At 51.3% G+C, this 12495-nt stretch overlaps 1 protein-coding gene across 3 annotated transcripts in view; it reads right to left on the reverse strand.

Moving 5' to 3' along the window:
• Window positions 1-12495, reverse strand: part of dock11 (dedicator of cytokinesis 11) — a 321886-nt gene that overhangs the window by 109095 nt on the left and 200296 nt on the right. For all 3 annotated transcript variants that reach the window (XM_038774333.1, XM_038774332.1, XM_038774334.1), the window contains exons 38-39: window positions 10876-11018; window positions 309-424 (exon numbers count right to left, since the gene is read on the reverse strand). In XM_038774333.1, coding sequence (XP_038630261.1) covers window positions 309-424; window positions 10876-11018 — 259 coding nt within the window. The remainder of the gene's footprint in view (window positions 1-308; window positions 425-10875; window positions 11019-12495) is intronic.

A 12495-nucleotide genomic window follows, 5' to 3' on the forward strand; every position in this document is an offset into this window, starting at 1 on the left:
ATACAGGGAGACCGTGCAGACTACGCACATACTGTGACCCAAGCCGGAGTTGAACCTCGGACCCTGCCGCTGTGAAGCAACAGTGCTAAACACCGTGCTACCGTGTCGACTCCAACATTCCGACCACAGAGGCTCACCCCCCATTCAAATGAGTTACAAAAACAGGATCTCAGTGCGTGACATCTTGTGTTGTTCGTCCAATATTATGACCCATTAGGCCATCGGATCTTTCCATATGACACTGAAAGAACACACAATGGAGTTGAACAAGGATTCTGAAAGCAATCAGAAAATGACTTGGTGCTAACCTTGAAATGTTGAATGAAGTACGACACTGTGTCCAAAACCGTGAGACATACTTCGGTGGCCAAGTTACCTTCCAACAAAGACTGGTGGCTAACATCTGCTTCATCTGTTCCAAAATCTAGATAATGATATGGGAGAGGGGGGAAAAAATATTTCAAATCGAAGGAAACATTTCACTTTTGATGAACATCAGAATTTTGAATGTATTGTATTATAAGTATTTGGTGCAGTAATGGTTAAAAGCCTGGGGTAGTGTGTGTATGATTGCTGCAACAATGTTTTTTAAAGAATCCTAGTTTGAAACATTGGGTGTCAGGGGTGAAATTAAGGCATTGTAAAAGCTTGGGCTAATGCAGTTTTGTTTGGAGTTCCTTGTGGAGTTAGTTTGTTTTCAACTTGGTAAAATTATGTAGTTACTAGGTGGAGCTACGGAATCAGGCATTTTGTAGAAAAGCAGTTGAGTTGAGTTTTAGATGGAGCTGTGAGTAAAAATCAAGCATTCTGCTCTCAGTGCAGATCAGTTAAAGATATGCCTGTAGACAAATTAGCAGTTTCTTCTCAAGCAGTTCTGAAATGTGTGGCTGGAAGGTGAGCTGAAACAAGCTGAGAAGCAGCCAGAGTTTCTGCATGATTCTGATAGGATTCATTCAGGTCTTTTATTTAAAACAATGTCAAATAATCTCTTTTTCTCAAAGTAGAATATTCAGATATCTCTGTAAAACAGGTACTCCTGAGGGATAATTGTATTTAACAGTGGACCGTGAGCCGAGGTGCCTTTTAATGTTGTTTGAGTGGGAATAAAGATAGCAGTTAATGGTTATTGTGCCACTCTATTGATTAGCATTGTTTAAGGGGTAATTGGAAGTTATTTTCTTGTGTGATTTTAAAGATATTTTAAGACTAGGTGGGGTTAGGTAGGGTTACTGGGTTAGGGGGATAAGGTGGAGAGGTGTGGGCTTATGTGGGTGCAGACTTGATGGGCTAAATGGCCTCCTTCTGCACTGGAAATTCTATGATTCTATGACTGTTAGTAATAAAGTTTGTTTTAATCTACCATATCCCCATTTTGCATGAACTCACTCCTGGAGCGAGGTATTCTTTCCTCACAGTCTTACAAAATTAAAATAAAATATTGGGGTTTCTGTCCAGTACCCTTGCTACGGTTGGGGTCTTCTCTGGGATTGTAATACATTTAACACCTCAAATCACGCCAGATTCAGAATCACAATGGTGATGAATATAGTGAAGACATCAGCTGTCAGAAATAGACTGCTTCATGATAATAGCTCTATGTTTGTTTGTAGCCAATTTCATTACTCGTTGCATTATTACGGTCTGTGGCTGTATGTCAATATTAAATCGGAAGAAGTGTTTATCTGAAGTAATACTGTTCATCAAACAATCTGCAAATTAACAAATTAAGACAAGATTCCACTGACTGCACAATTAATTTGAAGTTTTGCACCCCCCTCCCCATCAAATAACGTGTGCGCATTATCAAACAGAATGAGTGGAGCAAGAATTTTGCAACCCTGTGCTCAGCAATTTTGCATCTTGAGAAATGCAACAGTTTCAGTGTAACTCAGGAATTAAGACCAGACCACAAGGAAAATTTAGAATTACGATATGTCCTCCATTCAACTTAAAAGTTCACAGGCTAGCAACAGAGGTATTCATCAGACCTACATGCAGTCGGTCCTTTAACTGCAGACTGCCGGATGTGCATCACTCTCCAAACATTAGTCTAAAACTAATAAGAGCAGCACGGTAGCATTGTGGATAGCATAATTGCTTCACAGCTCCAGGGTCCAGTGTTCGATTCCGGCTTGGGTCATTGTCTGTGCGGAGTCTGCACATCCTCCCCGTGTGTGCGTGGATTTCCACCGGGTGCTCTGGTTTCCTCCCACAGTCCAAAGATGTGCAGGTTAGGTGCATTGGCCATGATAAATTGCCCTTAGTGTCCAAAATTGCCCTTAATGTTAGGTGGGGTTACTGGGTTATGGGGATAGGGTGGAGGGGGTGTTGACCTTGGGTAGGGTGTTCTTTCCAAGAGCCGGTGTAGACTCGATTGGCCGAATGGCCTCCTTCTGCACTGTAAATCTATGTAAATAACTGGAAGAGCAGCAATAACTTGAATTTAAACATTTAATGCTTCTAGGGAATAACAATCACACAGCTCTTCAGAGAAGGTTTGAGGCAGAGGGCCTTGAGCTGTGTAAAAAGTATAGCGATTATTGAAACAAGAATAAAAGAAAATTATTGCAGCTGCTGGAATCTGAAACAAAAGAGAAAATGCTGGAAAATCTCAGCAAGTCTGGCAGCATCTGTAGGGAAAAAAAGAGCTCACGTTTCGAGGCCGATGACTCTTTGTCAAAGCTACCAGACAGACAAAGTGGGAAATATTTATACAGTGGAGTGAGAATGAAAAATGAGTCATAGCCACAGAAACCCAGGGAAACGGGGTGCTAATGGCCACAGAAACCAAGAGGAAAGAGTGCTAATGGCAGACCCCAGAGAGGACAAAAGATGTGAAAGGTCAAACAGCAGGGAAACTATCAAAGGATGAACTGTAGATGTGGGGGGAGGTGAAGGGGGAAGCAAAGAGGAGAAAGGTGCAGGAAAGGTGGATATGATTGGGGGGGGGGGGAATTTAAATGTATATTAATAAAGAAAGAAATGGTAAAAGACAAGAACACAGGGTGCTGGAAATAGAGTCCATACAGGGCAGGAGGAGGCCATTCGGCCCATCGAGTCTGCACTTGCCTTCCAAAAGAGCACCCCATCCAGCCCCACTCCCCCCGCCCTATCCCCTCGTCCCCACCTAACCTACACAAGTTTGGACACCAAGGAGCAGTTTAGCAATGGCCAATCACCTAACCTGCCCATCTTTTGGTCTGCGGGAGGAAAGCGGAGCACCCGGAGGAAACCCACGCAGACACGGGGTGAATTTGCAAACACTGCACGGACAGTCACCCAAGTCCAGAATTGAACTTGTGTTCCCGGTGCTGTGAGGCAGCTGTGCGAACCACTGTGACACCACACCACCCATCGAAACTGCAACAGGTCTGCCAGCATCCATCAGGAGAGAAACAGCGTTAACATTTCGAGTCCTTTGACTCTTCATCATAATGGAGAAGAGGGAAAATGTAGAAACTGCGACCAACAGAAGCAACTTTAAGAACAAAAGACAGGCGGCCTAGTGTGGGAGGGGGAGGGGTGTTTTGCATTGAGGCAATACTGTATGGAATATTAAAAAATATTACTGATCGTTTGTCAAGAGTTTTTAGTTATTTAGTTATTGCATGAACAATAGCTTAAATCAAATTTTAAAATCCTTCCTTAATAGGAGTACAATTCCATATCTCGAATTGTATCAGTTAATAGACTCGCTGTCCTGAAAGGAAGTAATTGTCTTGGAAGAGGTTATTTTATACTGGAGCTCCACATTATCAGTCGATCTGGAACATCACCCAATACAATACATAGATGGAGGAGGATAAGATTGTAGATAAGATTGAGGATTTGTAACTTGGGCTTTGTCTGGCTCTCTGCGTTACCACAGAGGAAGCAGTGCTTTGAGTGATGGTTGATGTTAATTACATTGTCTGCCACCTACACGCACCTGGCAACAAACCAGGAAGAGTGTGGGTGATTATGTGTGCGTGTGTGACAGAGAGGGAGCCATCAGCAGCTCACAATGGTATGATAGCACCAGCAACAACAAACAGTGCAGAGTTGGGAAGGGAGGAGGGAAATGCATGAAGCAGCATCACAGTACAGCGACCTGGTTGGGAGAGTGCAAAGATTCCTAGAGAAGACCCAACACAGGATCCTCATGCAAAGCACAAGGAGCAGAAACGCAGCAAAGTTGAAGCCTCGGCTCACTTTCCTGGCATCAATCCAGTGGAAACGAGTGTTGCAGCATCACAAGTGGCAAGTCTGAGAATTGCGGGGCTGACTGGAAAAAGTTCCAGACAATGGGGGCGGCATTCTCTGTTTCTGAGACTAAGTGTTGACGCCAACGCAGAATTTGTGAACTTTCACAACTGAAAATCTGGCGCCACACCTGGACCAATTCCGCTACTGCTAAGGGGCTAGCAGCGGCCCTACGTGCAACACAATCGATTCTAATGAGAAATGGTGCTGGGTTTGCCGGTTTCACGGTTCATACTCAAAGGCTGACAAGTTGCAACCTCTTATACACACTTCACTCCCCACACACACCATCCCAAGCAACAAGATGGTAGCAATGAGAGCAGCCCCGAGGTTTACTGATGCCGAGCTGGAGATCCTCTTGGAAGCGGAGGAGAGCGACGGATAATCTTGTACCCCGGCCCGGGAGAGAGGCTGCCAGCCGTTCGCTGTGCCTGGCCGCAGGTGGCAGAGGCCGTGAGCGCCGTGGCCAACAGACCTGGAAAAAACTGCACAAGCTCCTCAAGGCAGCCAGGTTGAGTAGGCAGCACTGTGCCCCTGGTAGTAACCAGCCTCTCACACACCTGTAACCTGGAGGACGCCCGAATCCCCACCCTGCCCCACATGCCGGTACCCATACCAGCCACCATATCCGGGTGCCCTGACCACTGAGGCCCCCACCTACCCATTCTCTGGGCTGCATGCGTCGGATTGTCTAACACTGTTGTTTTCTGTCCTCCCCCACCCCCTCACCCACCAGGTGAAGGCCGTGCACAACTGCTGGAAGCTAGAGAAGTTAGGGGGGACCCTCAGACCTGCGGCCCCATACCATGGCACAGCATGGACATGGTCAGCGGCCCGGAGGAAAGGGAGGTTGCTGAGATGGACCTCAGCCATGGGCGAGGGGTGAGGGGTGAGAACCCGCTTAGTTGCGGTTCCCTGTGACACGACCCCCAACCCTCACCCCCAACACCACCCTCATCCCCATACCACCCTCACCCCACCCAACACTATCCTTACCCCTACACTACCCTCACCTCCAACACCACCCTCACCCCCCCACCACTCTCACCTAACACCACCCTCACACCAACACCACCACCGCATCCCCACCCAGAAGTCCACCCCCACGCCACCTCCAGCCCGCATCTGGCATCATGCACCTTGCAGGACCTGATGGTGATGGGGTGGGTCCATCTGGCATCCCCCGCCCCCAGCCAGTGCCACAGCTGGAGCCCCCTCACCCCGCCCTGTGAGCCAAGCAGTAACGCTGAAAGCAGATCGAACAACAGCCCCCTGCCAGAGGTTCCAGAAACCCCAGACATCGGGTTGGAGGATGACAGTGATTTCCCACCACAGCTGTCTCCAACACCCTCCACTACCCAGAGTTGTTCACCTCTGTTGGGCACGTTGGTGAGGAGGCTCCGGGGACGCTATCTGGTGTGCACCACACAGATGACCTGGTACAGCAGGTGGAGATAGGAGCACCCGAGGGGGCGGACAGTCGGAGGGCAGGCCGATCCCATGGACTGGCTGCCGTCCAGATGGGTCTCAACCTTCCGGAAGAAACAGCTCCATCCATAGTGGCGATGCAGTCGCAGAGTCAGGGACTACATGAGGGGTGTTGGTGAGCAAGAGGTGGTGCCGACAATGCGTCCCACCCAGGCCGACATCGCACGGGTAGCGTCCGTAGTGGTGGCATTGTGGGTGACGGATGGATCAGGATGTCCAAGACCTGGACCAGTCTGTGCAGGATCGATGTCCAGAATGGGGTTTGCCGCCTCATAGGCGCCCATCCCAGAGCCACCTGGAAATCGCAGCGGCACCCCTGAGCGTGACCCAGTCACAGCAGTCCATGGCTGGGAACGTCGATGGTATTGCCAAGGCACTGACCAACGTGGTGCAGACACAGAGGGAGGTGGCCCAGTCCCAGAGGGAGATGGCACAGTCACTAGCAGATGTGACACAAACCCAGAAGGTCGTGGCACAGTCGCAGGCGTGGTGTGGCGTGATCCCAGACGGAGATGGTCCACTCCCTGTGCTCCATGGCCACGGGCGTGCAGACCCTTGTCAAGATCAGAGCGGGCCTCCAGGCCTGGCAGCGCCAGGTGACAGGGGAGCCTCAGGGGATAGCTCCCCTCACACTCCCATCCCATGAAGTAGCCCGGGGGCCATCGGACATGCCGAGAGAGGAGATGAAGGGGCCTGTGCTGGTGACACCCGCAGGGGAGGTGCCAAAACGCCGCAGCACCTCAGACCTCTCCCCGCCTGTTCTTGGCGCATCTGGTGAGCAGCGGGCAGAACAGGGTGGGACCACGTCACCCGTGACACCCGAGCAGCAGCCGGGCCCATCCAGGCTCAGTCGCAATAGAAGACACCCGGCAACGGTGACCCTCGTCGCAGGGCTGGAATCACAGCACACCACCTCCACTCCTACTGTACTGTTTGGGGAGTCAACTCGATGTAGTGTTAGGACCTGTAATGCCAGGAGCTAGACATAGTTAAGTTGGCACAGGTTCAGAGCACAGTTTAATTATAAGGGCCCAGGGCACAAATCTGTATATATTCTTTCACAATAAAAACACGTGGCTTGGTGCTCCATCTGATGGATGTGAGAGGTGGGCTGATCTTGGCTGCCGGGGGTGGGGGGTTTGAAATGGGTGGACGTTGGGGGGGGGGGGAATGGGCAGATCCTGTTGATGGCCCAGACTCCCCACACTCCCGCCTCCCTGACCGTCTCCACCACCACTGCCCCAGGGATTTGATGGTACCATGTGATGGAATAGTCAGCTCACATGCAGGGCTCAGAGGAGTTCAGCAGGTCAGTATCAGTGACGCAGCTGCAGACAGGGGGTGGTCTGGGGCCAGGGAGGAGGGGGAGATGGAGTGTCTGAGCCCCGGGTCAGCCGCCCCCCCCAGTCAGTGAACCTGGAGGTGATCAGAGAGCCCCGAGCCCATTGGCCCTGACGCACACATCGTGTAGCCTCCCGTGCCTGTCTCCCATCCTTGCCCTCCCCAACATCCTCCTCGCAGGAGATTGCAGGAGTTGCGCATAGTGATAAAGGTGGTCAAAAAAAAAAACAGGATATAGATAGGCTGCAAAATTGGGCAGAGAAATGGCAGATGGAATTTAACCCAGACAAATGCGAGGTGATGCATTTTGGTAGATCCAATTCAGGTGGGAGCAATAAAATAAATGACAGAACCATCAGGAGCATAGAGACACAGAGAGATCTGGGTGTGCAGGTCCACAGATCCATAAAAGTGGCAGCACAGGTGGAAATGGTGGTAAAGAAAGCATATGGTCATAGGTCTGTGTCCAATTCTGGTCACCGCACTACCAGCAGGACGTGGAGGCTTTGGAGAGAGTACAGAAAACCTTTACCAGACGTTGCCTGGTATGGAGGGTATTAGCTATGAGAAGAGATTGAATAAACTGGGATTGTTCTCCCTCGAGTGATGGAGGCTGAGGGGCAACCTGATAGAAGTTTATAAAATTAAGAGGGGTATAGATAAGGTGAACAGTTGGAGGCTTTTTCTCAGGGCGGAAATGCCAATTATAAGGGGGCACAAGTTAAAGGTGAGGGGGGACAGGTTCAGTGGAGATGTGAGGGGGAAGATTTTTTTTTACACAGAGGGTGGTGGTGGCCTGGAATGCACTGCCAAGTGAAGTGGTTGAGACAGATATGTTAGCTACCTTTAAGACTTATCTGGATAGGCACATGAACAGAATGGGTACAGAAGAATACAGGCGGTTGGTCTAGATAGGATACGTGATCAGTGCAGGCTTGCAGGGCCTATTCCTGTGCTGTATTGTTCTTCGTTCCTTCTCCTCCAACACATCGCCCCTCTGTTGCGCGATGTTGTGGAGGACGCAGCAGACCACCATGATGCGGGCGACCCGCTCAGCATCATACTGGAAGGCCCCTCCAGAGCGGGCCAAGCACCTGAATCACATCTTCAGGAGGCCAAAGTTCTGCTCGATCACACTCCTGGTCGCTGCATGGGCTTCATTGTAGCGGGTCTCCGCATCGGTCTGTGGCCTCCTGATGAGCATCATCGGCCTCGACACCTGTCACCCAGGAGCCAACTCCCCAGCTTGGGGGGGGGGGGGGCTCGAACATGTCAGGAATCACCGAGTATGCCAGGATGACGGCATCGTGCACACTGCCTGGGTACCAGACACAGACATGTATGATGATGCACAGCTGATGGTCACATATCAGCTGCACGTTCATTGAGTGGCACCTCTTTCGTACGAGCTCCAGCTCGTACAGCCACAAAGCATTCCCCTCTGGTGATCTTTGTGAGGTGTTTCCAGGATGGAAGGCGTAGTGATCACAAAGACACACAAAGCTCTTCTGAAGAACAAAACTAATTTTATTAACACTGCTAAATTTGAGTTCTCCACTTATTCTGAATAGCAAACATACATGTAAGAATTAAACTGCACTATACTCACTAACACTGGGTGAAATTCTCCCCTACCCGGCGGGGCGGGGGGTCCCAGCGTAGAGGAGTGGCGCCAACCACTCCGGCGTCGGGCCTCCCCAAAAGTGCGGAATTTTCTGCACCTTTAGGGGCTAGGCCCGCGCCAGAGTGGCTCCCGCTCCGCCGACTGCCGCCAAGCCGATCGGCGTCGGGGCTGGCCGGAAGGCCTTCGCCGGTGGGTGTGAGTCCGCGCATGCGCCAGAGCGTCAGTGGCCGCTGACGTCAACACCTGCACTTGCGCGGTGGAGGGGGTCTCTTCCGCCTCCGCCATGGTGGAGGCCGTGGCAGCGGTGGAAGAAAAAGAGTGCCCCTACGGCACAGGCACGCCTGCCGATCGGTGGGCCCCGATCGTGGGCCAGGCCACCGTGGGGGCACCCCCTGGGGTTCGATCGCCCCCACCCCCCGCAGGACCCGGAGGCCCGCTCGCGCCTCCTGCTCCCGCTGGCGCAGAGGTGATTTAAACCACGTCGGTGGGAGATGCCTGACAGCGGCGGGACTTCGGCGCATTGCGGGCCGGAGAATCGCCGAGGGGGGCCCGCCGACCGGCGGGGCGCAATTCCCGCTCCCGCGGATTCCCGGGTGGCGGACAATTCCGGCCACAGCGGGGGCGGGATGTACGAAGGCCCCGGGCGATTCCCCGACCCCGAGGGGGGTCAGAGAATTCCGCCCACTATCTCTACCTACTAGTTCTAACTATTATATCTTATGTCTAATCTCCTCCCCTTGGCTTAAGAGGCAGTCCAATTTATAGTACTGTCCCCGAGCTCCCTCTTGTGGCTAGGCTTAACATAACATTAACTCTTCACACTTGTATAATGTCGCATCGCCAAGGGCTGCGGCAACTAGCAGGAAGTCCACCATTGCTGATTGAATTTCAATGTCCATTGTGTGCAGGGGTTGAAAGCCCGACATGTTAGAATGGTGCGAACCCTTGTCCAAACAGGTCCACCGGGCTAAATGGTGGCCCTGGTTGCACTGCGGGCTCTGACCCTGCATGACCCCCACCTCCCCACCCACATCCCCGCACCCCTGGCCCCGTCCGTAGCCAGCACTGTGGAGGCCTCTGGCCCTGGCGTCCATCCCTGATGCCAGGGTACCGCTGGCTGGCACTGCCCCTGCCAGAGGTAAGCACTGCAGCCTCCGTAGGGAAACTGTGGGTGTTGCCCTGGGTGGGTCGCCGGCAGATGGCTGCTGGATGGGGGCTGGGTGGGGTGTGGCGGGGGGAGCCCATATGGTTGGTGTCACTCTGTAGAACCAAGGGTAAGCGTGGGTGGTTAGTTGGGTGCACAGCAAGATGGCAACCTTGCAGGCCACTGCAATGGCGGTCCATAACTTGACACCGCCCCAGTCCCATGACGGGGTCACCTCGGCCACTTGGCCCGTTCCCCTCCGTCGCTCCCCAGCAGGTCCCCCACCCCAGCCAATGTCCAGCCCGGGAGCCCGCAGTCACATATCAAAGAATTTACAGTGCAGAAGGAGGCCATTCGGCCCATCGAGTCTGCACCAGCTCTTGGAAACATAAGCCCACGCCTCCACCCTATCCCCATAACCCAGTAACCCCCCCTAACCTTTTTGGACACTACGGGCAATTTAGCATGGCTAATCCACCTAACCTGCACATCTTTGGACTGTGGGAGGAAACCGGAGCACCCGGAGTAAACCCACGCACACACGGGGAGGATGTGCAGACTCCGCACAGACAGTGACCCAAGCCGGGAATCGAACCTGGGTTCCTGGAGCTGTGAAGCAACTGTGCTAACCACTGAGCTACCGTGTTGATCCTCTCCGTGTCGTGCCTCCTCTCTCTCCCTCAGCAGCCATGATGCCGGTTTCATGTTGTCGCGGTGACGGAGAATCGCGATTTGGCGTCAAATCAGCGCCAGCCACGATTTTGGTTTCAGAACCTATTCTCCTTCCAATCGCCTTTCCCGATTTTGGCGTCGGCCAATGCTGAATCCCACCCTGGGTTTTCTGGATTTCAAAGCTCTGGACTGGAGTGGTCATAGTTTATGCAGGGGAAGAGCTTTCTTTCAATATTTTGAATTTTATGCATTGTGTGTGTGTGTGTGTGTGTGTGTGTGTGTGTGTGTGTGAGAGAGAGAGTGTGTGAGAGAGAGAGTGAGAGAGAGAGTGGGAGAGTGTATGCGTGTCTGTGTGAGTACTTACTGTGGTTAAGGGTGAATGAACTGTCCACATGGCCAATCTGCTGAAGTCGGGCCTGCATCGCTCCTGCCCGGCTCCGAATAACTGGCATCGTCTGGGACCTCCTCTCAGCTGTAGAGTATCTGGAGCCTGATCCTTCTCGGGTCCTGACAAGACAGATGTAATTGTAAACTCCATCATCATCTCCTTCAAAATGGAACAAACCCTTCGAGCCGGATACGAGTATTACATTAGACACTGCCATTTTTCTGCTTTATGTATGCAAGCTAAAACTACTTGGGGCAAAGCTAAATATATCAGAACAATATTCTGAACTGCCATTCAGCACAGCCTGAGGCCAAACAATACAGTTACAAGTATGAACAATGCTGTTTTTTGGAAAAGCCAGTGCAATGCGGTTTGAGAAACTGTCAGCATTAATGAATGACCAAACTTGCATATATACATATATGTATTTATATATAAAAAATGTATCGTATCATTCATGTCCCCAGGATAATCAAAAACACTTTACAGTTTAAGTTCTTCTGAAGTGTTGAGAGATTTTTTTTACATCCCCTTGGTCGGGTCTCGTTCAAAATCTCAATATGATCTGAGAGCTAGTCAGAGCAGACAGCTTTATTTGAGCTGGGATGGATTGCAGTGTCAAAAGGAAAGAGCATCATTGCATTAGGAATGGTTTTAATAATAATAATAATAATCTTTATTGTCACAAGTAGGCTTACATTAATACTGTGAAGAGGTTACTGCGAAAAGCCCCGAGTCGCCACATTCCGGCGTCTGTTCGGGTACACGCAGGGAGAATTCAGAATGTCCAAATTACCTAGCAGTGCGTCTTTCGGGACTTGTGGGAGGAAACCCGGAGGAAACGCACACAGACACGGGGAGAACGTGCAGACTCAAGCCTGGAATCGAACCTGGAAGGTGCCAACCACTGTGCTGCCCATAATATTATCAAGAATAGGAGGGAGGTTTCATGGCCAGCACTTTAATGGGAATAACGTTAAGGGAGAAGGAGGTGGAATTCTTAGACGAGATAGACTCAGGGTGAAGAGGGTGATGGGGTGAAAGCCAGGCACAAACGTGGCTTCGGAGTTAGCATGGCCAGGGGGTGGGGGGATGGGGCACAGGAGGGGTTTGGGGTCAGGCCAGGCCTGTCAAAATCCATCATCTCCTCATGCTTCCTGCTGCAGTGAGAGTGGAATGAATAGGGAGAGAGGGGGATGGAAATTCAGGTAATCTTTACTGCTCTCTGGGGTGATCCAGCGATGTGATCGAGCAGGATCTGGTGATGGATGGCAAATCCAGTTGCATGTCAGCTGTGCTCTACTGTACATCCACTGGATGGGAGGAAGAAATGCAGGAGCAACAGACCAGGGGTAAGAACAGGGATGGGTGGGAGCAAGGAGTTTGCTGGCAACACAGGGTATCTAAAGATAGAGGTGAGGGAGTGGTTAAGCTGAAGAATTGGCCACAGAAGCCTTACAGCGACTTAAAGGACAAAGGCTGAGCTAATGTGAGTGGTAAAGTTCAGTTCTAAGTGAGGTGGGGGAGGTTTTATCCATGTAGGGTGGACTCTGAAGGAAGAGGAATCAGGTGTAAATTATGAGGGATAGAAAAAAA

This window comes from Scyliorhinus canicula, chromosome 17, assembly GCF_902713615.1.
Source record: "Scyliorhinus canicula chromosome 17, sScyCan1.1, whole genome shotgun sequence".
In the NCBI taxonomy this organism is placed as follows: Eukaryota; Metazoa; Chordata; class Chondrichthyes; order Carcharhiniformes; family Scyliorhinidae; genus Scyliorhinus; species Scyliorhinus canicula.